The sequence below is a fragment of the Podarcis erhardii genome (genome assembly GCF_964252035.2).
Source record: "Podarcis erhardii genome assembly, chromosome: 16".
Taxonomy (NCBI): domain Eukaryota; kingdom Metazoa; phylum Chordata; class Lepidosauria; order Squamata; family Lacertidae; genus Podarcis; species Podarcis erhardii.
In genome coordinates this window covers 37657449-37685260 of record NC_138514.1, presented here as the reverse complement: position 1 = coordinate 37685260, position 27812 = coordinate 37657449, and the positions used below count along the sequence as shown (strand labels likewise).

General features: G+C 48.4%; 2 protein-coding genes and 1 long non-coding RNA gene across 5 annotated transcripts; 1 reads left to right on the top strand and 2 right to left on the bottom strand.

Moving 5' to 3' along the window:
* Positions 1 to 910: 910 nt before the first annotated feature.
* YWHAE (tyrosine 3-monooxygenase/tryptophan 5-monooxygenase activation protein epsilon) lies at positions 911 to 17349 on the bottom strand. Of its 2 annotated transcripts, XM_081844289.1 has the most exons (7): positions 17145 to 17349; positions 13920 to 14119; positions 9003 to 9109; positions 8187 to 8393; positions 7454 to 7590; positions 3431 to 3476; positions 911 to 2410 (listed from the first exon to the last, which is right to left on the bottom strand). In XM_081844289.1, the coding sequence occupies exons 1-6, from the start codon at positions 17206 to 17208 to the stop codon at positions 3469 to 3471; spliced, it is 723 nt and encodes a 240-aa protein (XP_081700415.1). In that variant the 5' UTR covers positions 17209 to 17349; the 3' UTR covers positions 911 to 2410; positions 3431 to 3468. The 2 variants fall into 2 exon arrangements, with proteins under 2 accessions (XP_081700415.1, XP_081700414.1); XM_081844288.1 differs by lacking the exon at positions 3431 to 3476 and having other exon boundaries at positions 17145 to 17347.
* Positions 17350 to 18751: 1402 nt separating this feature from the next.
* CRK (CRK proto-oncogene, adaptor protein) lies at positions 18752 to 25556 on the bottom strand. 2 transcript variants are annotated; one of them, XM_081844275.1, is made up of 3 exons: positions 25288 to 25549; positions 23720 to 24258; positions 18752 to 21920 (listed from the first exon to the last, which is right to left on the bottom strand). In XM_081844275.1, the coding sequence occupies exons 1-3, from the start codon at positions 25481 to 25483 to the stop codon at positions 21783 to 21785; spliced, it is 873 nt and encodes a 290-aa protein (XP_081700401.1). In that variant the 5' UTR covers positions 25484 to 25549; the 3' UTR covers positions 18752 to 21782. The 2 variants fall into 2 exon arrangements, with proteins under 2 accessions (XP_081700401.1, XP_081700402.1); XM_081844276.1 differs by having other exon boundaries at positions 21779 to 21920; positions 23890 to 24258; positions 25288 to 25556.
* Positions 25557 to 26076: 520 nt separating this feature from the next.
* LOC309331816 lies at positions 26077 to 27793 on the top strand. Its single transcript, XR_014151986.1, has 2 exons — positions 26077 to 26968; positions 27160 to 27793. It is a non-coding gene; the product is annotated as an uncharacterized lncRNA (long non-coding RNA).
* Positions 27794 to 27812: the final 19 nt, after the last annotated feature.

Here is a 27812-nt window from a genome sequence, read left to right as displayed (position 1 = left end):
CAGTCCTTGGTAGAAACCGTCTGCTGTCACCTGTTCAGCCAGAAAGGGGAGGGCACAAGTATTATGGGTGTGTGACCTGTTTCTCATCAGAGCTGTAGTACAGTTGGTGCTGCAAAGCGGCTTCCCTCATCTTGCACCCATTAAAGTATAAATAGCTAAAAAGTATGAAGAGTCCATGCAAGTGTAAGGAACCGTTTGTGCAACTGCACACCTGTCACACAACACTAATATGATCTGTTCATTGCGTTTCTGTGGACTGGAGGGGGCTGAAGGCCACTGCCCTAGGAACACCTGAGGAGGACCAGGCTCCTGGCTCCAATCGCCAAACAAGGCACGCAAGATGGCGACTCCATGGTCAATACAAAGGGGTCCTGGGACCAGTCATTTGCGCCAGACTGTATTTCAGTGGACGGGTGGTTCTTGTGGCAGGCTCAATGCTCACTCTTTTCAGATATCCCCCTAAGAAAGGGATCCATTAACCTCAGTTCTATGTGCAGGTAGGAGCAGTAGCAGCTGTTAGCACAAGGGCAATGCCAGAACCTCACTTGCCCCAACAAATCCGTCAATGTGCAGACTCGCCATACCACTGGCTCATTCAGCATTTTGAGAAATGGGGGGTGGGAGAAGGGAACAGCTCTAAAAAATGAAAATGGGTGGCTGCTGAAAGAAATGGGCACTTGAATCAAGCAATCCATTTTAACCCTCCAATACCAACTACAATTCTTGGCATCGTTCAAGAGGGAAACACTGTTCAAAGCCCCAAGCCCCTACCCCCTCACCAAGAAGGGTACTGAAAGGCATCATTAAGCACATTACTGCAAGGGATGGAGACTGATGGGCCTGGCAGATGCTGGTTGAGTGCTGAAGCATTTCCCACTTTTGAGAGGGTTCAGTAGAGAGCAGTCTGAGGTGCAGAATCTTGACACAGTATTTTATTTATCCAACAGACTCACTGCTCAGCCAGAGGGGAAAGCCCAGATGAAGCTAAAAGGCAAGGAGACAGTTCAGACCAGAAGGAGGGTACAAGGCATTAGCAGAAGGAGGCTGAAGCAGCCCAGGAACAGTTTTTGGGGCCGGAAGGCTTCCCCACAATCCTTTCAGTGTTTTGTCAGCATGTGACCAAAAGGTCTGAGCACAGCTAACAGCGGAGTTGAACTTTGAAAGGAACAGAGCCGTTAAGAAATGAAAGGGAGCATGGCTTGGTTTTCAAAAAGGTGTTCTAGCTCAACCAGAGTACAAATTTTTGACCCAGTTAGGCAGGCGTCTGCCTTGCTGCTTCCCTGATAAAAACCGTTTCCTCGCAATGCAACAATTAAGCAGACTGAACCACCTCAGATTGATTCAGTGCCCAAGTTTGCGCTCTCTGGGCAGCCGCCAATTGAGACCCACAAATTCTGGTGATGGCCCTCTCCATTTTGATACAGCCAGCCTCTCTTCCATTAAGTAACACTTTTCCTGCTACTTGTTCGGTCTGCAGCTCTTGCTAAACATTTACCAGGGTAAAGTAGCAGTAGTATTTGGCATCATTTTAATTTAGGGTTGTTTTATTTAAGTTTAATGTTAATTCCATGCTGTGTTTCAGTAAGAACAATACAGATCCTGTATCTGTGGCTCCAGTCAGATATCCAGTAGTACAAATTAGCTTCAAGTTACACATACTGAACAAAAGAGGTTGAGCTAGCGAAAAGGGAGGGGGGAGGGAGAGAAAAATATTGAACACACATGCAGGCTTTCAACGCCACCTTCAATGCTAACCTGCTTGGAGGGAAAGTAAAGAGAAGGCAAGAATGAGCAGCCACGGATTGTTGAACCGTTACCAGCACCGTCTGTTGCAGCAACATCATCTCAGCACAGTTGGATTTTTTTTTTTTTTGCTTTTTGCTTTTTCTTTTACAGCAAAACCACTACAAGAACTGTCCCAATGAAACCGGTAACTCCAAGCTAAACGCCCAATTCTAAACACTCATATAAAATTGTTTAAACAATTATAAAAAATGAAAAATGCCAACACATGCACTCTACAGTGCAAGCCTCTGCTAGAATTCTAATGGCTTCCAGATGTCACCTCCAACACTGACAGAAGACAACACAGGAATGCAGAAAAAGCCTCTATGCAGCCAGTCCGGTTAGTGTCTTAAAAGAAACTGAAAGCTGGCACCAGTAAAATCCACAGACATTCACTCTTGCCTTTTAAAGAACTTTTCAACTGTGTAAAAAAACCAACAGGGTAGGAACCTAAATTCTGGGGCCCATCACAAACGTCAGATCAGATGGTTCCCAGGGACACTGAGGGGCTTATGGGAGTGGGTGCGGTAGAAGGGGGACAAAGATGGGGGTCTCTTATTGGCCTTGATGTCTCACTGGTTCTCATCTTCCACATCCTGCAGCGCTTCTTTACTCTGTTCTTCACCTGGGAAGGAAAACAACAGAATTAGGCCATGGCTGTAGGACAGCAGATCACCCTGTCGTTGAGGCCTCTGCCTGCCAGGATTCACCTACAGAGCTTGGCCTCTCACAGCAGCGGCAGGACAAGTGGGCAGCCCAGCAAGGGGTGCCTGACAGTCATGAGAGCAGCCCCCCCCCCCGCATTGGTGAAAGCTCAAATGCTGGCCATCAAAACAAGCATCCAAAGTAACCAAGTAACTTCTACAGCCAAAAGAAACGCCTTCCTCCTTTCTCCCTAGGACCATGGCTCTTTTCAGTGGCTCCTATCTCTACAGCAACACACTGTTAGTCTACCCTGCAAACCTGCTCTGCAGAAGGCGAACACTGTTTTAATGGTTACTTTGCAACTCCAACACAAGCAGCCTTGTGCCAAAGGTTACAGAAAGGGTTGTTTTGACCAAGGCTGTTCACATGCTTGGCGTTAATTTGGAGCCACCTCCTCAGACTGAAGCATGCAATGAACACAGACTGCTCCACTGCCCTCTGCCACTAACCAGTTGGTGCCTGACCTTACACACACAAGCATGGACCCCTACATCCAAAGGAGAACACGCCTAACATGGATCTAGCCCCAGACATGCAGGACTTGGATCAACCAGAAGAACAAGAAGGCCAAAATGCCATCTGTGCCTCTCCCTCCTGGCACTCCTCTTGCAAGAAGTGGAAGGGATGCGTCACTGCACGTGCCAGGCCCTTTCATGGGGGCCACTGAACTGATAAGCTCAGGGGAGCCCTGGTAGTGCAGAAGTTAAGCTTTGCCATTTTGAGAGGCACAGAAACGTGTTGAAAACTGCCTGAAGAGCAAGCACTTAAGGGGGCCTGCCCAGGTCTCCAGAAACCCAATGCCAATGGCCCATATTCAGAACCTATGGGAAGCAGGTGAGCTGGTGCACAGCCCTGAAAGAATCAAGATATGCAAGCAGGACCACGAGCATTAGTGCCAAGGAGGAAAACAGTCACTCCCCAAGTAACCATGAAGACTTACAAAGTAGAGTTTTAGAAAATGAACAGGTGGAGTTCCTTTTAAGAATCTACACAACAGAAAGGGGGGGAAACAGGAGTTAGAGAAAGGCAGCAAATGAGCCCAAGTACAATGTTTACGGAAAGCAGGAGATGGGAATGTGGCAAGCCCAATCTGGCTGGTTAGGAAAGGGACTGCAAAGATACCAGCGCGCACAAAAGTCAGGCACACCTGGGAACTGCCACTGTGCACTGATGCTCCCTTTTCACCCTTCACACTTTCTCACAACTCGAACCAATAACTTTTGAGGTAGAATCAGTCATCCTGAAGTGGATTCCTAAGCATGCATCTTTTCCCTGGATGTCATTTTAGCACACAGGCAGTGACCACTTTAAGCAGGTCTAACTGACACACAATCGCAGATGCACTGCTCCTTTTGGACCCGAAAGAAGACTGGAGTGGGGCAGAGCATGCTTACATGCCCTCCGCTGACGTGCATAGGGGCTGGGAAAGGACACCCCATGTGAAATGCTTGCTGCCTGTAATTCACAATACGGATGACTACTGAATGAAAAACCAATTAACTTCCCCCAAAAGCAGAAAAGGAGGAATGGATTACCCCTTGCTGCTCTTTTGATACTTCCTTGAGCAGCTGAGGTGGGGGCAGGGCCTTCTGGAAGGTGGCAGTCCACAGGATGACCTTTTGAGTACCCAGTGAACACCTTTTCGTCCTCCCAGGCATTTTTACTGTAACGGGTGCATCTATTTTAGTGATTTCAGATCTGTGCACCATGCAACGCTCCATACTGGTTTTAATATTTTTTTTTAAGTTGCTGTGATTGAAGTGGTTTTAACTTTTTGCTTTATTATTGTGTAACTATTCTAATTTGGATTTGTTCTGTTTTGTTTACAGTATTTATAGTCCATTCTTCACTAAAAAAAATAATTCAATTCCAGAGTGGGTAACAACATAGAAAAATTTATGCAAAAATTACAAAACCATATAAACAATGGTATGTACACAATACAAAAAGCATAAATTTTATGTGTTGCATAATACAAACAAAGATAGGACATATAAAAATTGATTTTAAAAAGCCCTTCTCTCCTGCTGCTGCCTCACTCCTGACACAGAAAGGTACTGGACCTTTTAATACTGAGTTGAATGAAAATGAGGGTTGACAGCAACACTTAAGATTTCCGAGAAGGGAAATACTGGCTTCACCAGCAAAACCATTTCTGCTAGATGAACCCCACCTTGGTGCTGAATGGTGTGCCTGTGGTAAGACTCGGGGAGTGCTGTTACAGTGAAGAGCTGGGTGGAGAACAGGGTTTCGGAGAGGGGGGGTCTGTTTTCTAGCTGGGAGTGGGGCGTCCAAGTCTGACAAAACGAAGCCCAAGGCCACCTGTCCTAAAAGCGCTTTTCCTTAATTCTGCCTGGGAAAGAGCCATGCGCTTGCCCCCCCCTTTAACGTACCAACCGTCTGGAAAAAATAGCTGTTGGAATCCAAATCTGGACAATTTGCTGACTACCTGAGAATGTGTGTGAAAGTATCCGACACCAAATACCACTACATTTACTGCACTGGCATGTGCAGCATGGAGTGCTCCCTGTTTGTGATGAAAAACATCCAAGTCCATTTGGGGTAGAGCACCTGACAGAGCACCTGGCCTTGCAAGCAGAAGGCCCCACATTCAGTCCTCGGTGTGTTCAAGTAGGGTCGGAAGACTCCCTGCCTGAAACCCTGCTGAGCTTATGCTAGTCAGTGCAGCCATTATCAGATTGGGTGGATCAATGGTTTGACGCAGTATGGAGCTTCTTTTGCTCCTCTCCCCCTCATCACCGGCCTTGGGGATTCTTTTTTTTTGGGGGGGGGGAGAGTTATCAGCAACAAATGCTGCTTTGTACTCTTGAAAACTTCAGGGCTCCTCTGAGCATGCTGGGTGCCACATTAGCTCCACCAGGACTGGCACTCCAACTATTAGTGGCCAGGAGGGTTGGTTTCCTACAGGACCCAAGACAAGGTGCTCAGCTCCATTTCACTTGTTCTGGTTCCATGCGATGCCACCCCACACCTTGTCTGGATCATATACCAAGCACAAGTGCATTCCCCGCCTTCCAGCCACCAACATTCTGCACTGTTACCAGTTCTGCATTTACCAATGCCAAGTCAAGCTACCAGAACACCTTTCCATCTCATGAGATGAAAGATCTGCCACGTGAATGGTGAAAATCATGATGATGCTTCTTTTTCAACAAAGAGGAAACTATCTGATCACTTTTATTTTGTTGCAGAGGACCAAACGAATGATGGACAGCAGCAAAGTTCCAGCTGGGAAAGTGAATTTTGTCTTTTTCAAAAGACTGATCATAATTCTGAAACTAGAGGTCAGCCCCTATAAATAAACACACCCCGTTATGATGCTGGTGGTCTCAACAGAAACATCTCATGAGATCATGACCATCGCTTTCTTTTCCTCACTTCAATTCATGCTTTGCAACTAGTCTGGGACTGAACAAGTTTCTTCCAGCATTCACAGCTAAACTAAGGGAATCAAACTGCCCGCTATTTGGAACCAAGGCTTCTCCGTGGGACCCCAGCTGACATGTAAAGTTCATGATGGCAACTGGCTGCTTTCTGCCCTCATGGCCTTCTGAACTCTTTTTATCTGTGATGTATTTTGTGGCTTGTCCTTGTTTGCTTTTTAATGCTAGGCCTGGATTCAATATTGAAGTGACTGCATTTCTGCTGCCTTAACACTGTTTCGTACCCAATGTATTTTTGCCTAGAGAAATGTTTTTCTGAGGCAATCAGCAATATGCATAATACAGGCACCCCAACCATTTGCACGTGCTAAATGTGTGTGCAATAGTGGAGCACGCCAAACCCAGAAGTGACCCAAAAGCATCACGGGCAAGGGGGGGGGGGTTGTTTGCAGGCTTTTTCAATGGTGCTTCAAATATATGCAATTTCGCTGATGAGTGAAGGCCTCGGAACATATCTTCTGCGTAAGTGGGGGAGTGGATTGCTTGTAATGAATTTTAAAATTGTGATTCTCAAACGAAATGCTTGAGGTACATAAGAAACACCCTCCTCCTGCCTGTCACCCAGAGATGACAACTCACTGCAGTAGCAAATGCAGTCACTGAATGAGCCCAAAACAAGGCCACAGAAGAAGAATGAGAACAAGGCTCACAGGAGTGTAGCTGAAAGGAAAAAGCAAATGCAACCCCAGAAAAACAGTCACATGAGCACCTTGAAGAGCTGGAAAAGAAAATGAGGAGTGCTGAGGAAAAGCCCTGCTTGGGCTCCTGACAGTTCCTAGTAACTTAGAGGGCGGAGTAGATGTCTGGCACCCTGAACAAGAGCTGCCCTGCTAGAAGGGGAGGCCACAGCAGTCACCCCTCCAACAGCAAATTCAAGTGGCTGAGCATCTATCAATGCAGTGGCTTATACATACTACGGAGATCCTTAGGCACACCTAAGTATGCAAGTATGCAATTAAAAAACTGGAAAAACTAAAAGGAAAAGGTAGTTTTAAAAAATACTTGCAGCTGAGCCCATGGGAAAGGGAAAAGGGTCAACATAAAGTGGAAGACAGACTGTGTCCGTCTGTCTGTCTGTCTATCTATCTATCTATCTATCATTCATTCATTCATTCATTCATTTATGGTTGAAACCTGGAAAAAGACAAGAGACTATCCATGTGTCAGTTGGAAATATGGAGAAGAAGAACTGGAGCATTTCTGGTGTCATGCCAGTAAGAATCCTAGATGGGGAATCAGAACTGAATGTCCTCAAAAATATAAGCATTAAAAGACTCAGCTTTGAGGCTGACAGTCCCAAGGTGCTCAGCTGGGAGGGAGAAAAAGTGTCCCCTATCTCTTCCCTACTTCTTAAATACCGTGGCCCCCACAACGGCCTAACCAATGTGACAGACTTCCTGTTCCAGGCTAGCTGGAACCATGGGGACGCACTGCAACCTTCTGCCCCACTTGCTCTCTCCCATGTTAAGATTAAGGCTGGAGAATCATCAGCTACTCACCGTCACCCTGCATGTCTGAAGTCCATAGTGTCAGGTTATCACGTAACAACTGCATGATAAGTGTAGAATCCTTATAGCTTTCTTCACTCAGCGTATCCAGTTCTGCAATAGCATCATCAAAAGCTGCTTTTGCCAACCTACAAGGAGACAGATGACACAGTGTTCCGAGATACCAGAGCTAACAAATCAAAACAAATTCATGGAGGACAAGGCTAGCAATGGCTCCTAGCCACAATGGTTGGAGGCAGCAATGCTCCTCAATGCCAGTTCCTGGAAACTGTGTGAGGGGAGAGCTGTTGCACTCAAGTCCTACTCGTGGGCTTCCCTTGGGCCATGGTGAGAACAGGAGGCTAGAATAGGTGGCCTCCCTTTAGCTGCAGGGCTCTTATGCAAACCCGCCACTGAGATGCCACTGCCCACTTCTACAGCACTCTCAGGATTCTCTCCACCTTTTGTCTCTCACCAGGGGAGCAAAGTTTTAACCCCCAAAGATGACCAGGGGTGTATGGGCGGGCACACAAGGGCGACCCTTTTGCATGCCTACCTGGCTGCACACTCCAACAGGCCCAGAGGCCCAGAAGCAGTGGCAGCTGCTACGCCCGCCCACCTGCCCCTCTGCCCTGACATCTTCTGCTTCTCACCCCTGCTCAGAGCTGCTGGAGATAACCTTGAGAACTCTGCTTAGCAGGCAGCGCCTCCCCCAAACCCTCCCATGCGGGGGGCTGCTCCTCACCTGCAGGCGCGGTCAGGAGAATTAAGGATTTCATAGTAGAAAACAGAGAAGTTGAGGGCAAGTCCTAGGCGGATGGGATGTGTTGGAGGAAGTTCTGTCATTGCAATGTCACTAGCAGCTTTGTAAGCCACCAGGCTGTTCTCAGCAGCTTCCTTCCTGTCGTTTCCTGTGGCAAACTCTGCAAGATACCTGTGGTAGTCCCCTTTCCTGGGGGCAGGGGGAAGGAAAGAAGAAAACACTGCTTACTTCAACAGCTTACCAGCTGGCATAGCATTCCATATAGAACATTTAAGCAGAAATTTAAATATATAAAATAAATAAATAACCAGCTATGCAAGCTGTTGACTGTACAGACAGATTTGTTTCTAAGCTCAAATAATACAATTTCCTTTTCTTTACTGATAAGTTTTCTGCCTTAAACATAATCCCCCCCAAGAAAAAAGCATCAAATGTTTGTTACATTATGGTGAAGTAGCTAGTTTACTGTCTGAATAAAGGCAAGGTGTTCATTCACGTCAAATTTAATAAATATAGGAGTATAATTTTATGTGCTAACTAATACTTGTTATGTTGTTCACAATACATTTTATGTTCTTAACAATATTATACAAGAACGGATGAAAAATATTACAAATGCTTCCATTTCTCTCCGAACTTCTGCTTCCTTCTGGAGGGGGCAGGAGGAGAACTGTTCATCCCTTCCTGCCCCTGCCTCCCAACATGTTACACCACTAGGGAGGATCCCGTCACCTTTGAGAAGAACCCATTCTACCCACAAGCATCAAAGTTAAGGCACCTTCCCCATTTCACACCTACATTTTATAATAGAAAACCTTGGATTCGCCAGTGTTGGCTGCTGGAATGAGGTGTTTGTCCAGTACGTCCAGAATATCACAACAGATTAGTTTCAATTCAGTCTCAACCTTGGGGGAGAGAGGAAAAAAGAATGGCCAGTTCAGAAAACCTGCTGCCAATGAATAAACAAACAAAACTTTAACAGAATTTTTGAATAATCATCAGTCTCACTCCTGTGGAAAAGTGTGCTGCTTTGCCTTCCAATCCCTACCTCCAGCCCAGGTAAAGTTTCTGACTCAAGGATTTACCTCCCTCCCCTACAAGCACAAGAGGTATACGAAGTAGGAGCAGAGAGGCCACGATGCACCCCGTGCCCCACTTAAATGCCCCAGGGGGCAGAATGGAGGGTCTGAAGGAAGAGGCCTGCTGGGCTAGCTGTTGTTTTGCAATCCAAGGCAGGGATTGGGTGGGGAGATGCACAAATTTCATCAGGTGTCCCACAGATCTCAACATGGGAGCCTGTAGGGAATTCTTTTTGCCCACTTTCCCCCCAGCTGTTGTTCACAGCAACATCCTTCCACCTCACCCTAATCCCAAAATCTTCAGCTTTCAGAAACAATACCCCCTTAGCTGTGTATTCACTGTAGTGCAAATGCATTCCCAACTGATCACTGCAATAGGGTGATCTAAGTTATTCCTAATTTCCCAGTGACCACTGAATGGTTTGCTATTTGATCCAGCAACTCACCCTAAACTCTTATTTGAATCCAAGGTTGAGACGCTACAGTGGTACCTTGGGGTTTAAGAACTTAATTCCTTCTGGAGGTCCGTTCTTAACCTGAAACTGTTCTTAACCTGAGGTACCACTTTAGCTAATGGGGCCTCCCACTGCTGCGCAATTTCTGTTCTCATCCTGAAGCAAAGTTCTTAACCCAAGGTACCATTTCTGGATTAGTGGAGTCTGTAACCTGAAGCGTCTATAACCCAAGGTACCAATGTATCTACTGTTATGAACTGAATACAACACACAAAGCCCTTTAAAGATCCAGGGAACTTTTCAGAGCTTGGTTTGCCTAAGATGCAAATTCCTCACTGTGCTCCAGTGCAGACTTATGGATGCCCATTGTTAGACAGCTTCATTTCCACAGCACAGAGGCACCACCATTATTCCCTTACAATTCCAGTTCAAGCGATTCCCATCATCTTTATGCAAAGGAGAGAATGCTTGATTGTAGGTATGGGTGCCAAACAAAGGATCCCCCACCCCAAAGATTGTCCACTTGGAACAAAATGAGACCATTCAGACCTGGTGCTGTGGTGGAATCCACCGGGGGGGGGGGGTTGCTATTGTGCTCATGTCCTGCTTGCAGGCTTTCCATGGTTGGCCAAACTCTATGCTGCAGCAGTCAATGACAAAGTGAATACAGTGGTGCCTCGCAAGACGAAATTAATTCGTTCCGCGAGTCTCTTCGTCTTGCGGTTTTTGCGTCTTGCGAAGCACGGCTATTAGCGGATTAGCGGCTATTAGTGGCTTAGAAAAAGGGGGGGAAAGGGGGGGAACTCGCAAGAACTCACAAGACGTTTTCGTCTTGCGAAGCAAGCCCATAGCGAAATTCGTCTTGCGAAGCACCTCGAAAAACGGAAAACCCTTTCGTCTAGCAAGTTTTTCGTCTTGCGAGGCATTCGTCTTGCGGGGCACCACTGTATTTGGCATTATGAGGAAAGGGATGGATATAATACATGCCTTATATATAGATGATTTGTTTGTGCTTGAAATGCAGGTATAGGGCTGGTTGTCTGGTTTCAAAAAGGATATCAAAGCACTAGAGAAGTGGGCAGATCTTCACAAGGAGAAAAGGTTCACACTCCAAGGTTGGTTAACCATTTGTGCTCTTTTACACTTGGCTCCCGCAGGGGTTTCCATAATCAGGAGCCAATTGTTGCAATTCCCCCTTAGAAGCCTCCATGTGCAAAGAGACACCATGGGATGCAACCTTTAGAGCAGTGTTTCCCAACCGGTGTTCTGCGGCACACTAGTGTGCCGCGAGACGTTGCCTGGTGTGCCGTGGGAGGGAGGCGGGCGAGTCGGGCGGCGAGAGGCGGGGCGGCGGCGGCGAGCACACGCGGGGCGGGGAGCGAGCTCCCTCCCACATCCCATCGCCCCGTGCTCCGCGCTGTTGTAGGCCAGCCCTGCGCACCCGGGGGACCTCCCCCCGAGAGCGCAAGGCTTGCGGGCGTCAGCTGGCAGCGCGGAGCACGGGGCGCCCTTCGGAGGACGCCCCGTGCTCCGCGCTGGTGTCGGCCAGCCTTGCGCACCCGGGGGATCTCCCCCCGGGAGCGCAAGGCTTGCGGGCAGCAGCCTGCAGCGCGGAGCACGGGGCGCCCTCCAGAGGACGCCCCGTGCTCCGCGCTGGTGTCCGCAAGCCTTGCGCACCCAGGGGATCTCCCCCCGGGAGCGCAAGGCTTGCGGGCGTCAGCTGGCAGCGCGGAGCACGGGGCGCCCTTCGGAGGCCACCCCGTGCTCCGCGCTGGTGTTGGCAAGTCTTGCGCACCGGGGGATCTCCCCCCGGGAGCGCAAGGCTTGCGGGCAGCAGCCTGCAGCGCGGAGCACGGGGCGCCCTCCAGAGGACGCCCCGTGCTCCGCGCTGGTGTTGGCCAGCCTTGCGCACCCGGGGGATCTCCCCCCGGGAGCGCAAGGCTTGCGGGCGGCAGCTGGCAGCGCGGAGCACGGGGCACCCTTCGGAGGACGCCCCGTGCTCCGCGCTGGTGTTGGCCAGCCTTGCGCACCCGGGGGATCTCCCCCCAGGAGCGCAAGGCTTGCGGGCGGCAGCTGGCAGCGCGGAGCACGGGGCGCCCTTCGGAGGACGCCCCGTGCTCGTGTTGGCAAGCCTTGCGCACCCGGGGGGCGCATGGGGCGCCCTGAAACAGAGGGTTCCCCATGCTGCGGACTGTAGCCTGCCGCCGGACGCGCGGGGCGCCCTGAAGCAGAGCGCCCCTCGCGCCAGGCAGACATGGGCCAGCCCCACAAGCTCAGGGGACAGCGGGGAGGCGCAGCACCGCCATCCCACTGTTCCCCGACCTGGTTTTTTTGGGGGGAAATAAAGGAAAAAATTTTTTCCTTTATTTCCCCCCTCAAAAAAGTAGGTGCGTCCTATGGGACGAAAAATACGGTACTTACTATTTCATAATAAAGTAATTATAAAATACTTTCTTTGTGTTTATTTGATTCCTATTAAAGAGAGTTACTTTATATATAGTCAATATAGGCACAGAGTTAATTTTTTAAACATTTTCTAATGGTGGTGTGCCTCGAGATTTTTTTCATGAAACAAGTGTGCCTTTGCCCAAAAAAGGTTGGGAAACACTGCTTTAGAGAGCCGAAAAGCTAAGGAGAAATGTAACAAGTGATGTGAAGGGAGTGGATACTTTTCTCTCCTCCACATAATTCCAGAACCATGATTTGCTTTTTGCTTTGACTTTTATATTGCCCATGGTTTTCATACAATCATAGACACAGAGCTGAAAGGGGCCCCGAGCATCATCTAGTCCAACACCCTGCAATGCAGGAATATGCAGTTGTCCCATATGGAGACTGAACCTGCAAGCTTGGTATTATCGGAAACCTTGCTCCAACCAACTGAGCTATCCCTGGAGCTTATTAAAGGCTTATTTTATTGTATCAGATGCAACACAATGTCTTTCTTTCTTTCTTTAATGACACACCATGTGACATTGTTACAGGGCTGCAAATATAAAGAATTAAATTCACAGCCATCCCATAAAACTGACAGTTGTGTTCAGAAAATGTGTGCTTAACTGGAAGAGGATAGTCATGGGTTTGCTTGTTTGTCCGTTAGATTTCAGAAGGTTTTTTTTATTCCTGGTCGAATGAACGCTTGCCCTGTGCTCTAAGAATCCCATTTCCTGAATCTATTGGGGCTCCTAGAGAAGCATCCAAGGCCTTTGATTGCCAGAAGCCCAACAACCAAATCCACTGTCTTCTAAAAGCAGAAAAGGCATTTCACAAGCAGAGATCGCCTTATTGTTACAGGATTCAGTCTAAGCAAGTAGGATGGGCAGCAACACTCTCCAAGGTGAAGAGATTCTAGTTTCGGGTTCTAGCCCTTTTCTAAGAAGGTCCTTTCTGCCCACCCCGTACCTGAGCATCACTTTTCCATCTTTCCCATCCCTTGAAAAAGGTAAACAGCGACTGGGAAGTTTTTGTTCCCAATGGGCTGTTTCAGGGCTTTTTACCCTCTTTGGTAGTTCTGTAAATCTTAAGGGTTCCCTCAAACCAGCTGATTTGTCCCTTCTGTGAAAGTTGTGGTTGTTAGTATAAACGCCAGCAACCCTGGTTGATTTGCTACAAAGCTGAGGATGAAATGTGTGCCTGTGATGTAACCAGCAGCCCTGAAGACAGCTCCTCATTCCTCTTTCACATTTATACCCAGCACCTTGACTGGAACAGGCAGAGACCAGGAAGAGGGCAGGTGCCTCAAGAAGCAGCTGCCCAGGTCAAGGAAAGGTCCAAGTGCACCTTGAATGGGATTGAAGAGCGCAAGCAAAACGCCAGCGCAAGGTACACACAGTTTTGCTGGCAAAGAGCCCAACAGAACTATGCAGCTGGGATGTTGGGGAGGGAGGGGAATCCCTAAGCTCACCCATGCCTCAGTCTACACTGGGAAAAATCTTGCTTAATCCCAAACACAGCCATCACAGAGAAATCGTGAAGAAACCCTTGCCTGAGGGCTGCCCTAAACAGCAGGGCTGTGCAGCTGGAGAAGTTATGTTCCACAATCCAAAACTCACACACTGATGCTTGGAACGACAACAGAGTCTGTGAGCCCCCCCCCACTGGACTGTGTTGCATGTAGGGTTGCAAAGCCCGCCAGCTGCCCCTCAAGCGCCCCAGAGGTCCCTTCTCTCCTGAGAACTCACCATTTGCCGATACTCCCGGATCATCTTCAATTTGTCTTCTCCACCTTTGTTTTCCTCTTTCTGTTCAATGCTGCTGATTATTCTCCAAGAAGCTCTTCTAGCGCCAATGACATTTTTGTATGCAACAGACAGCAGGTTCCTTTCTTCGACGGTCAGTTCAACATCCATCCCAGCTACTTTCTTCATTGACTCAACCATTTCTAAAGAGAGAATAGGTGTGTCTGTGTGTGCTTGAGCAGAGTTGCTCTCCATGCCCTTCATTTTAAAACCATCACCAAACCAGACACAAGCCTGGCTTTGAATTAATGTCAGTCTGGACAAACCTGAGCAGGGGAGGCAGGAGGCAGGCAGCCACTTGCACAACCCAGGACAGCTTCACAGAGCTACAAGAACTCAAGTGGTGTGATTGTTATCACCAAAGCACTTTCATTTTGCATCCATTATGCCATTCCAAGGAGCCAGGAAAGGGCACTGATGACCTGCACCATTGACGTGCTGAGCTACAAACCACCAGGGCTGTGATTTCAGGTCAGCTACTCAGATTAGATGTACATCATACAACTTTTTCAGCCCTCAAGTGTTCTCCTGTTCATGCACATGTAGCATGAAAACAAAAGATGCCTTCACTACAGTGGATTTATAGACACTGTAGCAAAGAACAATAATCAGAAATGGAGCACAAATATATCAACCAACTCCAAATTGTATCCATATTAAAAGGGAAGCCCAGTTTTTTATGTAAAGCTGCTTTGGGGCAACCATCACATATTACTGGGCACCAGCTGCAGTCAAGATCTGCTATATGATAGAAGATAAGGCAGTCCAAGCTATGCTGAGGCAGATGTGTGCTGGAGAACAGTGATTAAAATGACCGGATTGTATTCTAATATCTGTTGTCACATGTTTATACTGCATAATTCCTTCTGCTTCCAAAATATAAGTTTCTAAATTTGGAGGGGAAGAGGGCAGAAACAGAAGCATTGGAAAGGCTAAGAAGCAGGGGACAAGAGGTGCTACCTGGCTGCTTTAGCAGAGGAAAGATGAAGAGGCAACAAATGCAGGAACCAAAAGGGGAGAGAGAGACACTAAAAATGCTCAGGAGACATTTACCCAAAAGAATTTAAAGCAATACTGTTATTCAGGCGGGAGTCTTAAAAATATGGTAACGAGTTATGCATGTATGATGTTTCTAGAATTCAGTACAGGTTTTAACCTGAAACACATTGGGCAATGAAGTATATTCAGTGCACCTTCATGGTCTCATGCCCATTTATACTTAGAAGTCACCCAAATATCTGGGGTTGCCAGGACACTGCCAAGCAGGGAGTGTCTTTGACCTTATACTGCACTTCTGAAGCTCAGTTTTCAAAATCAGGAGTTTTCAAAATCAGGAAAGGCCTCCTGCTCTGGGAGAGCCTCTTGCCTCTTGTTGTTAAGGAAGGAGAGCAGCTGTAACCTGGAAGGGGCAGGGGGAGGGAGAAGAGCACCTGTGATGTTCAGCTCCTGTGGTCTGCAGGGAGCCTTTGAAAGGCAGCCTACCATGCTTTAGATGTACCATGTGAGGTGAAATAAGAAGTCAGCTCAGCCTTAACATTTCAAGCAGACAGGTGAAACGGAACCAGGTCATTACAAAAAACACACAGGCATGCCCAAGAGTGGTAGTCACAAGCTGTTCAGCACTCTAAGCCATTGCCGCTTTCCTTTGCCCAAGACGAGGCTACCCAGGCCAGGGATAAACTACAAAGGTGGCTGCTTCAAGGAGCTACAAAGGAGCTAAAGGGCACTTTATGCGAAGGCTGCAAAAAGCCGGCTGGGTCAAGCGTTTACAACTCCCAGTGTCCACATGGCACTGCAAATAGCCCAGCTCCTTTTCAATAAATACAGCCTTCCTTGTATTGTAAGCTCAGCCCTCATGGCCAGGATGGGATGGAAACAGGCCACCTAATAGCAAGTGGCTTTCTGCCTTGGACAGCTCCACCCTCCCCTGCTTTGGAAAGGACCTCCCTGCACTGCGATCAATGTGTGCTACCCACAGGAACAAGGGCACCACCCCATACTCTCTGCCCCGTCAAACCTCCCTGCCCTTCAGCATGGGGAAAGGATAAGGGCCAGTGTCACACAAACCCAGGTAAATGCTTACTCCCTACAGGTTGTAAAGCTTAAGGAGAAACTGAGTGTAACGGAGAGTGTACTTTTGCTTCCGGGTTTCACAGCAGCAGATGCTTTTAAATACTAGAGCAAATGGACCTAAGCAATCCCCACATCTTCAGTTCCCCAGCAAGGGACAGTGATGGCAGCTAAGCAAGCATGCTATTTCCCAGTAACCCCCCCCCCCCAGATTATCTTCCTGCGAGTCTCAGAATGGTTGTTCCCCCAGCCCAATAACGGGCAGTGGTATTCTAGAAGCCGGTCCCTCTGCTTTCAACGAGGCTTAGCCCAGGAGAGGAAAAGAGCCTGGCGAATACCCAACAATTCCGCCGGTCTTTTCCAAGGGAACACGTTGGGGGGGGGGGGAGAGAGAGAGTGTTCGCTTCGAGTAACCAGCTTGGGGCAAAAAAAGACCCACCTCGGGAGCCCGTCCCCAGTGCGGGGCGCGAAACTGACAGTGGACGGACACACACACACACACACACACACATCCCGCCCGGCGTTCGGGGGCTGCGGGAACCGGGGAAATGGGTGGACGTAGGAGAGGGAGCCCATTTGCCCGCCCGGAACAAGGAGCCGCGTCGCCCTCCGGCTGGCTCTCCGCCTCCGTCCGCCACGCCCCTCTGCGCCGCCGAGACCTCCGGGAGCCGCCCAGGCCCAGCGTGGGGCTTTTGTCCTCCCGGCAGCCCCCCCCCTCCCCGCCCAGGAGACCCTCACGCCGCTCCCCCGCCGGCGTCTTCAGCGCCTGTCGCGCGCGGCAGCCATTTTGTGTGCGCCCCCCCCACACGCCCCGCCGCTTCTCCCTCTGTCGCCGCCGCCGCCTCCCCGCCCGCCCCGTCTTGCCGGCCTGCGCCGCCATTTTGTGCCCGGCGCTCCCCTCCGCCAGCCAGCGAGGCAGCTGCCCGCCCCTCCCTCCGCTGGCCCTTGCTCGCCGCCGCCGCCGCCCTGTTCTGGCTCCCCGGCTGGCTAGCTGGCCGGCCTGCTGCCTCCCTCCCTCCGTCTCTCCCTCCCTCCCTCCCGTCCCTCTCCGCCTCCGCCGGCCAGAGGGTCGGCGTCGTCGTCGCCCCCCGCGCGCACCATCGTAGCGTTCGGCCTGCTCGGCGAGCTTGGCCTGGTAGACGAGGTCCTCCCGGTCGTCCATGTCCGTCGGGCGAGGGCGGCGGGGGCTGCGCGGGGCGGATGGAGACCGATGGTCCGGCGGGGGGGGCTCAACCACGATCAGCTCTCGCTGCTCTCCGGGCAAAGATGGCGGCGGCGCCTCCTCCCGCTACATCCGGGCACTCCGGGCCGCGCGCGCAGGCGCACCGCTCTGCTATGCACGCGCGCTCTCCCTCCCTCCCCCCTCCCGTCCATAGCAACAGCGGCTCCCTAGCAACCGCGAGAGCCGCGGCGTCCGCTTCCGCCCTGGCCCCCAGCGGTTGTCCGGCGGGCGGGGCGGGCGGCCTCTTCGCGCCACGCAGCGGCTGGCCTGTGGCGTAACGGTTAGAGGGTCGGACGAGGACCCGGGAGAGCTGGGTTCGAATCCGCCCCTCAACCCTGAAACTCATTGCGCGACCTCGGGCCACTCACTGCCTCTCAGCCTAACCTACCTCACAGGGCTGTTGTGAGCTCCTTTGAAGAAAAATGTGCGATATAAATACAATGACTAAAATAAAGCCCGCAGGTGTGTCCTGGGGAAGAGCACTCCATTCGGGAGGGGGGCGGCATCTGAGAAGGGGCGCTCTGCATGCATTCTGCATCACTGGTGCGCCTCACAACCCCGCTTGCATCCTTCCCAGGCACACTGGCCGGACCCTGGTCACCCTGCGCAGCCTCCTCCCGCTTGCCCCTGCTCTTCTCAAAAGGACTCACACTTTTCCTGTCGGATGCAGGGACGTATACAAATTTATACAAATATACACTTTGGCAAAGTAGTAAATAACTATTTCTCAAAAGATCTGCTGCCCAGATCTGGGGACACCTTTGTAATAAATTAAGAATTTTAAAAATATCCAGTTGACTTAATACTGGCAGTCTGGCTTGAAACCTGGTTGGCAGGATAAGTGTGATGGAGAAAACTTTCCACAAGAATTATTTGATTTCTGATCTTCATCTGAGGATCACAGGGTGATTTACACAACATAAAGAGCTCAAGAGGGTGGAAAGCCCAATGGCACAAATTTTCAGACTTCCCCGACGTGTATCTTTATAATCCTCATCTGTAGGGCACTCAATGCCAAGGCCTGCCAAGAGGCCCATAGAAACTTTGGACTAGCCCAGTGCACAAGTAGGCTGCAAAGAGGTAGAAATAGCTCAGTTAACAGTGAATATTCGGTACCGTGAGCAGCTGGCATGTCCACAGGGAGAAGTTGGTTTGAACTACCCGGTAGTTTATTTGTCAGCTATAGTCTCAATAGCCACAGTGCAATCTAAATTTTCAAGCACATCAAAGCGGTGTCAAAACTCTTATATGCCATGTGAGTTATATATAATTTAAACTGGCAGGAAAACTGAAACTCATCAACTTTGGGGACACATGATGTCCTTTTAATAGCAATTCAATTTGCATCCTACATCTACACAGAAATTGATCCTAATGTGCAAAGCACGTAAGAAAATATTGAGGTACCTTTTCAATTTTGTTACAATCATCCAAATATCTCACATATCCATATGTCTATATTTTCAAAGCAACGAGTCACAAATACGGTTTTTGCAATTTTTATTTACTTCACGTATTATGCACATGTCAATTACATACTACAAAAAGTAACTGTCAAGAAAGTGTGTAGTGTTATATAATACAGTGGCACATTTTTACATGTTTTTGATTCTTGTTCGCTTACTTAGTATCTTTCATCCAAATGGCATGTTATTAAAGATGATTAAAATACTTGCAGTATTAGGAATTCCAACAGATTAACAAGATTAAACCACAGCAAGTTTTAGTATGAAAGGCTGGGTTTGACTTAGATGGAAGACAGGATACACAGCAGCCCATTCAAAGAGAGTTCAGTGTACCGGTGCAAAACTGCACCAAAAAGAACGAAAACAGGGCAGCCGATGGCGGTGCTGTAGTTAGAAACCTTTATGAGTTACGCTAGCTGTAGCACAAGTTAACCACCCAACACTGACCAAGTGATGCAGTCTTAAATCTCTGAAGTAACTAGGAAGGAAGGAGCTTCACTGTGGCAAAGAAAAAGCAGCCTCCAATCTTGTGCAGGAGTTTAATGCCATCCATGCTTCCCTGCCTTCCAGTCTTACTCAGCACAAACATTGATGCAAATGGAAGTTTGTTTTTTCTGTTCCGTCTCAATCACTGTTGCATTCTTAAACACAGGGACTTTCCCCACACAACTTAAGAGAAGGGGTGGGGGGTCTTCCAGAAGTTGTTGGATGACAACTCCCATCACCTCTGCACTACTGGGTGGGTTTGCTGGGCTTGACTGGAACTGAATGCCAGCAACATCCGGAGGACTGTTGACTTAGGCACAAAAGCTGGCTCCCTTCCTTCTGCCAAGCTGATCAGTTCCAAACTGAAATGGACTGTAATACCTATATTTTTTATTTAAAAATGCAGCACATCAAGGTTTAATTAAAAATATTGCATTTCTCTGTAAAATACAGTTCCATGACAAAATTTAATAGTGTGAAAGAGGAACTACTAAAATCAACAAAAGCAAAGAAAGGTCTATGGATTTTAAGACTGTAGCATGTACTAAAGCTGTTTAATAAGGAGTTATGTTATCTTACAGGAAATGCTGTAAAAAGAAAAGGGAGGAACTTGCTGAGGAATTGGTCAACTTTACAGAGACAGTCAGGTAGGTCTCAACTATCAAATTCCAGTTAAGGAGCAGAATTAAATAATAATAATCTGCGTTCCCCATAGAAATCCAAGAAGGTTCATGAAGGCAACTGATTGTGTTCACGGCTTGCCCAAGAATTTGGAAGCATGATCTAGATAAAACATGCAACAAGCACCATCAGAAGGAATATTACCTGCCAACCTGAATTATTGATCAGCAAGAGCATTTTGCTAAAACCTGCCTGATGCCGTCACACATCTACAGCCAATTTGCATTACTCTGTAGGCACTGCCCTTTCAACGTAAAGCAATCGCACTTAAGCAGAAGTGAAGAACATGACCACTGCAGTGTTCCAGCCCCAAGGGCCTAACACACGGTGGTATATTCTGCGCATGGTCTCCATACTGGGATCCAGCTACTCCACTGCAACGTGTAACAAGACAACGGCCCACTTATATGGGATCATCCAAAGGACATTTCAGTTCTTTATCCTTTAGGAAGAAAAGCCTTCTTTACAACTGCTGAATCTGGGTTGATGGTTGGATTGTTTAAAAAAGGATTTGGGGGGGAAGCAGCCTGGGAAATATTAGCACAAAAGTTGGATGTTTAAGTAGTGAAAAAGTGAAGGGATAAAAATTAATTTTGTGAATTATGAATGTATTAGAATCAATCCCAAAGCATTTAAGTATTTCCATTAGTTTATTAAAAATAAGATCTTCATGGAGCCATCATGTGAATGCTTTACAAATGGAAACAAACAGACCTAAATAGCAGGCTTTTAAAAAAAGGTTTTGGCATTTTGATTTCTGATGGCAATATTCAGTGCTTATTTTCCGGGGGTACGCAGGGGTATGCACACCCCTAAACATTTTGTGAATCTAACAGGAAAAGAAACTTTTTTAAAAAAAATTGTTTCTTCTCCAGCACGGTGAATCGTCCATTCCGTTGCTACCCCCGATGGCAGCCTCATTTCCTGTCATGGTGTTTCCTGAGTCTCAGACGGAATTAGAGTACCCCAAACCCTTTTTTTTTAAAGAAAAAAAGCACCGGCAATACTTATCTTACTATACTGAATGAATAAAAGCACGCAAAGACTTTGAGGCACTTCCATTCCTTCCTGCAGCGCATCAAAGGTTACATCTGGAGTGTAGTGCTCAGATCTGTAACAGATTCAGCAACTTGTATCGTTACCCATATTAGTGAATAAAGTGCAACAAACATAGTTCTCTGCACTTAGAAGAAGGCCAAACAGTCTACCTAATTTTTTTCGGTTTTAATTTCTACTTCTGGAATTAAATCAGTAACTTGCTATGCCTGTACTGGAGACTGATTTCTGAAACCCCCTTTCTTGGCAACTCTGGGGAATAGCCAAAACGTAGAATAGTTATACAACAGCTAACCCATTCAAATGATGGTAGTTATGCAACAGCTACCCCAGTATCAAAACAGTATGTTTAAACAGTCACCTGCAATGTGCAAATTGTACTTATTATGCAACAAGCAGTTATGATGCAGGAGTTGCAAGTCAAATCCAAAGAGAGGAAATTTTCTTGGGTTAGCAAGTTGTGAGCTTCCTACTTAACCATTCAGGTTTGCTGCCTACAGACAAAGCAATGGGACTGGTAAAGCCATACACAAGAACCCTCTTGAGGTGGCCAAATCTTACTTCCAGCAGGGAGGAGGGGAGGGGAGAGGGGAAGTGATGTCTCTGATTTACCTATCCTTATGTGCCACTTTTGGCACAGAAGCCATTGAGTTTCGTACCCTGAAAACACAAGCCTCTTTTAAGTGTCGGGTTCCAGGGATATTTCAACAATACCAGTGTCTTGCAGAAGCGACACTGCTTTTGACATCTAGGAACAGTCTATGGCAGCTGCAGTGGAACACAGGGTGTTTGTTCCCATCTGTAAGCAGAACCGTTGAGCCATACTCAGCTGAAGTCTTCCTCGGGATTCTGTTGATCGAGCAGCCGGACATGCGTGAACGGGAAGTGTCCTCTCCTGCCATTGCACTCTCCTTCCCACTGGCCACTCATGTTAATCTTGGTGACCTTTACCAGCTCACCGACCTGCAGCCAAGAATGAAAGCACCACCGTTAACAACTCCTTGGACGAGTAGAGTCCACAATTATTTGGTCAAAGTAGTCAGTCACAACACTATACTGAGCCAATAACCCCTTTCCAAAAGCACCAAGGAGAATGGGAAGCAGTGAAATTAAGACACACAACCAGCAAAGCATCAGTGGAGACTCTTGGCTTGACTCTTTCAAGACCACAGAATGGCCTTCCTGGTGCAGCCTGCACAGCTGCTTGCATATTTCCGTTCCACTGTGTCCAGGAGAAAACACAAAGCGGCACCATCTCAGGTGCTGCTCAAAAGCAAGTGAAGTCACTTGGGAAAAAATTAAGCTCATTTAACAGGCAGCCTACAATCACAAAATGTTTCAGGTTTGAACTGGCCCATTTTATTGCTTTCATAAAATCAAGGACCACTCAGTCAAATGATTAACTACATGCAAAGAGCAGAAGGCAAATCCCGCTTGCTGCAGGAACTGAAGATCCCAGCGGGGCTTGGCTTTAGCGCCAAATTTATGATCAGGATGAAAACTACCTGGTGAGCCTAAGGAAACAGTGTAGCCTCCCAATAATATTAAGGAAGTGGAAACAGTAACACTCCCATCAGGCAGGCCTCTCTACGATCAGACTCCTCCCTGGAAGCAGGACAAAGCCTTGCAAATCACCTGGGTCACCTGAAAGACGGAGCAAAGAGCCTCTCCCAAAGCAGCTGCCCTACAAAAGTCTGCTTTGCCATTTACTGCTCCAACCTCTTGCTCTTGAACAACTGAAGTTAGGGTTTTATCTACTCACATAAGGGAAATGCTGTATGCAGTGGTACCTCTGGTTATGAACTTAATTCATTCCAGAGGTCTGTTCTTAACCTGAAACCGTTCTTAACCCAAGGTACCACTTTAGCTAATGGGGTCTACCGCTGCCGCTACATGATTTCTGCTCTCATCCCGTTCTTAACCCGAGGTACTACTTCCAGGTTCACGGAGTCTGTAACCCAAAGTGTTTGTAACCCGAGGTACCACTGTAGTATGAAAGCATAAACCTCTAAGGAGACAGTAGACCTTATTGAACTGCATAGCAGTGTGCTACCCACAACATTTGGCATAGCAATCTATTTGCCAAAGCAGTGTGTCTAATCAGGCCTTTCAGAAAACTGTATGGATGTAGAGAATCCCCTTGTCTCTGAACAACACAGAATCCTCATTCTTTTGGATGCACAAGCATACAGAATGAAACAATTCTAAAGTTCAGTATTGGCTTCTCCCAGATTTCAGCATAATTAAACCTTTCAGGAAAAAACAAAAGTGGCAATCGCATGCACTAGAGAAAGCAGGCAAGCACACCCTGCCTGCCCAAGAGTCCAACATTAGACACATGTCACATTTTGTAAAGGACCCCTGGATGGTTAAGTCCAGTCGAATTCGACTATGGGGCATGGCACTGCTTTCAGGCCTAGGGAGGCGGTGTTTGTCTGCAGACAGCTTTTCCAGGTCATGTGGCCAGCATGACTAAACCAATTCTAGCGCATGGGGCACCGTGACAAGTGCCAGAGACATGGAAACACTATTTACATTTAGTACTGTAGATGCATAAGGATACAGGACAACATATTGCTGCAAGGTGAGGACTGGCCCCTTAATAGTATGTTTTCACCACCCCTTTCATATATTTTAAACAAAGAATGCATGAAAAGCATGACTACTTTTGATTAACAGCAAAAGGATTCTTAACCTCTTAGGATGCAAGGCTATTTGAAAGAGAAATTGCTTGAACCAATCTCTTTTTGCCCATTATGTACCTCCAAAGCCAAGGCTGTCTTGTCGTAGGCATTAGGGACCCGCTTCTGGATAACCCGGGCAAAAATGGGGCCATTCTGGAGGTTGGGGAGCGGAGTGTTGATGCTGGGCTGGGCATAGGGACCTGGCTCCGGCCCACCCAGTGGCTGTGGGAGCGCACTATCCTGGTTACCTCCAATCGGAGCAGATACTGAAGCAGAGGCAGGTCTATACTTCTCGACGTACGGAACAGGGATCATCCCTCGCTTGCCTTCGCTGTCTTCTGCATTCCACCACTGCTCTTCAGGCTTTTCCCGGATTCTCAGTATGTCTCCTTTTTTAAATGGAAGATCTTCCTCATCATTGCCATTAAAGTCAAAGAGAGCACGCACATACTCAGCCTCTTCCTGCCTCAGCTGCACATCACTGTTATGTTTGGATTTTGAAACAGGTTCTATCAAGGTTGTAGTGTCCAAGTAGTGTATTTTGTAGAACTCCAGTAAAGCTGGCAGGGAGTCAAACTCTTGGTCCCCTATTCGAAACCTAGGAGGATTATTTGACCCTGGGAGTAGGAGGGGAGAAAGAAAACTACAGATTACTTACTCCAGAAACTATGAGCATGGCCAAAGAGATAACTCTGACTGTAACTAGCTTTCTTTCAGTACAATCAACTTTTCAATTTGTGACTGTCTTATTTAGTTTATATGCAACCATCTAAAAGCACTCTTTTTTACTAAGTCAGTGTTTAAAAATATCTAATACCTCATTGTAAAAGCAAACAGAAAAACTTTCCAGTGTTATGGAGGGTCACCACACAAATGTGCCTTGTCCTGCATCCTCAAAGCAAGCATCACTTGGGCAATCTTCTCTCCATAATGGAATGCATTATGGAGAGAATGCATGCATAAAGTTGTGCATTCAATTTACAGGGCACCATCTGAGCCCCAACCACCAAAGTAACCAAGCCAAGCGATTTTACGGCACTGTCAACAAACACTTGATTGCAAACTCGGCAACTGCTGCTCTTCCAAAAGATTTCAAAGGCGCTTCATGCCTTTAAAGCAGGTGCAGCTGAACCTAGCAAGCAGCAACAAACGCAACACTGGAACTTTGAAACAATTATAAAAAGCCAAGCGTAGGAGCAGCGCACATCTTTTCCGGGGCCAATCGCAACAGCGGGAAGTTCCCAGGAGAAAGCAAGGAATCGGAAACATTGCTGGCTGGAGCGAGGCAGGATCCTCTCGCGGACCGTCTGGTGGCTCCCAATTTTGTGTGTGTGGGGGGGGGGGTAGAGAAGAGCGAAGGTGGAGTCAGGAAGGCTAAAGTTCCCTCCCTCCCAGTATACAGCTAACCGAGGACGGGGTCCACCCTGTCTCAGGCCAAACGCAGGCGCGGCCTAGCCCGCCAGGAAACCGAGGCGGCTTCGGTCTGCTGAGCCAGCCTCGTGCTGGGGCAGCCCCGCCCAAGGCAGCGCCCGAAAAGGCCTCCCTCCGCGCCCGCTGGAGCTGCAGGCCCCTCGCCCACAGAAAGGGGCGGAGGAGGGGGAGGCCGGCCGGCCGGCCCCGGGGCCCCCGCTCCTCCCTGGGCGCACCTTGGCTGTTGACGATGTAGTGGGAGACGCGGGAGCTCTCGGAGACGGAGAGGACGAAGTCTCCCGGGATGCTGCTGGAGTCCCGCACCAGGAAGGTGCCGTGGCGCTGCCCCTGCAGGAGCCCCACCGCCTCCACCCGGTTCAGGCGGCCCCAGTACCAGCTCGCCTGGTCCTCCGCGTCGAACTGCCCGGCCATGGGCGCCGCCTCGGGCCACCGCCGCACCAGCAGGAGCAGGAGGGGCCGCAAGCCCGGCCGCCGCCGCCGCCGCCGCCGCCGCCGCTTCCCTCCCCCCGCCCTCCAGCCGCCCAAGATGGCCGCCGCCGCGCCTCACCGCCCGGAAGTGACGGCGGGCTCGACCGGAAGCCCTCTGAGCGGGGGGGGGAGGGGAGAGAGAAGATCCTGCTGAAGCGTCATAGCTCTGCGTCACGGCCGGGGGCTTAGAGCTAGGCAGGGAAAGAAGGGGATCTGACAACCCGGAGAAGGAACTTCCGGAAGCGGAGAGTCTTGCAACTTACGTCACTGCCCCGAAAGCGCCTCCCCCGGGGCGCGGGGGCAGCAGATCTTCCAAAGGGGGCAACTCTGAGGGCCCGAGGTGGCCGCGCCCCCCCATAAAACATTTGGGGGGGGCCGCCCCCAAGTTGATGGGCATTACTATTCAAATAGTGTGCGTGCACCACGTCCTGTGATTGATTATGCGGGGCAGTGCTTACCAGCCCCCCCCAATATTTTATTCACGATGGCATAATAATAATAATAATAATAACAACAACAAATTTTTATTTATATCCCGCCCTCCCCAGCCGAAGCCGGGCTCAGGGCGGCTAACAACAATAAAATAATACAACTTTCTAAAATCATTTCATTATAAAATCAATTCAAATCAAATTGAATAATAATAAATCCCTAAGATCTTTATGACGTAGCTGCCAACTATGATAGCGGAAAGTGGTGCCTCCACGGCCAGGAGCAGTTTATCTCCTTCTGCCTGAGACAAGGTTTTTAGTTGCCCCTTTGTGAATAGGGTTTTATAGATTGTAAATGTTTTATTGATGATTTGTTAAATTTTAGGTATGATTTATGCTGTATTTCTAATGCTCTATAATGCTTTATCACGCTACTGTTATTTACTGCTTGTAAGCTGCGATGGATAACAGCATAGAAATACAATCAAACCAAGCTTCTAAGGAGGCCTTTTTGCCACGGGGTCCTGCTGTTGCACGTCTTTCCAGGCACTTCTGTGGGAAGCAGACAGGAGGGCTCGATTGGGGTAGACACCCCCACCCCACATTCTAGTCCAGTAGAAGCGAGTCTCTTCTCCTGTTTTGCTGCTTGGAATCTGCTGTGGCTGCAGCAGCTTTAAATGAAGCCACTTAATATTGTTTGCACTGGCTGGCAGCCTCCCCCCCCCCCAGGATTGCATGCTGGGGACATTGCCACCTCTACTGGTAGATGCTGCCTGGGACAACATGGGTCTTCTGTATGCCAAGCATTAGCCCTTCCCTAGAAGTTGGTATGGAAAAAATTGAGGGGAATAGGGCTGTAAAAGCCAACCCCAAGTTCTATGGGTCAGAAAAGTTAGAGTGGAGGCAGGAAGCAATGGAAAGCAAGGAATATCTTTATTTTTCTGTTGCAGCAGAATCCTCACCATCACCTTGAAGGAGGTGATGCCCCAGGATAAAGGTGTGTAAGTGCTTCTGAAGACCAGAGGCTTTCAACCTTTTTGAGTCCACGGCTCCCTTGTCCAACTACAATCTTTCTGTGTCTCCCCTGAGGGGTAACACTCCAAGCCTCAGAAGCCCAGTTATGCCACCCCTTGTCTGCAAAACTGACAGCCCCTCAGCGTTTTTAAAACTCCTTTTGTGTTCACTCAGACTCCTCTGCTCTCCCATCTCCTTGGGAGTCTTCTGGACAGCAGCCACCACTCCACCCCAAAGAGAGGTGTCTCCTCATGCCACCCCCACCCCCTGGGGGGGGAAGGATGCCCCCAGCCTTAGTGGCCTGATGGAAAAAGAGATGTGAGTGGGCATCAGAGGAGGGAGAAAAGGAAGGAAAGAGGGACAGAGGCCAGAGTTGCCTGCGGCATCCCATCATTCAAAGCACTCCAGGGTGCCATGCTGAAAAACTCTGGACTAGGGGTAAGACATGGCTGCAGTCTTGCTCTCTGTACTATTTTAGATCACTTTTATTTGGTGATATTGGCATTCCAGAAAACAGGGCAGGTGCTGTTTGTTTTCTACACCCTTGAAGAGACTGAATAAAAATCATTTATTTTTTTAAAAAGTATAAAAATAGAAAACTCAGCCAGATGGGCGGGGTATAAATAATAAATTATTATTAATTATTAACATACATCCATAAATGACAAGTGTCATGGTTAAAGCAATTAAAGTGTTAAAATACTCATTTTTGTTTTATACTTTGGTGTTTTATGCAATGTTGCTCATGTTTCTTTCCCCTGATGAATATTACATGTCTCTGTTACTTGAAATAAATGAATAAGACTTGTCTGCGCCCCTTGATTTCA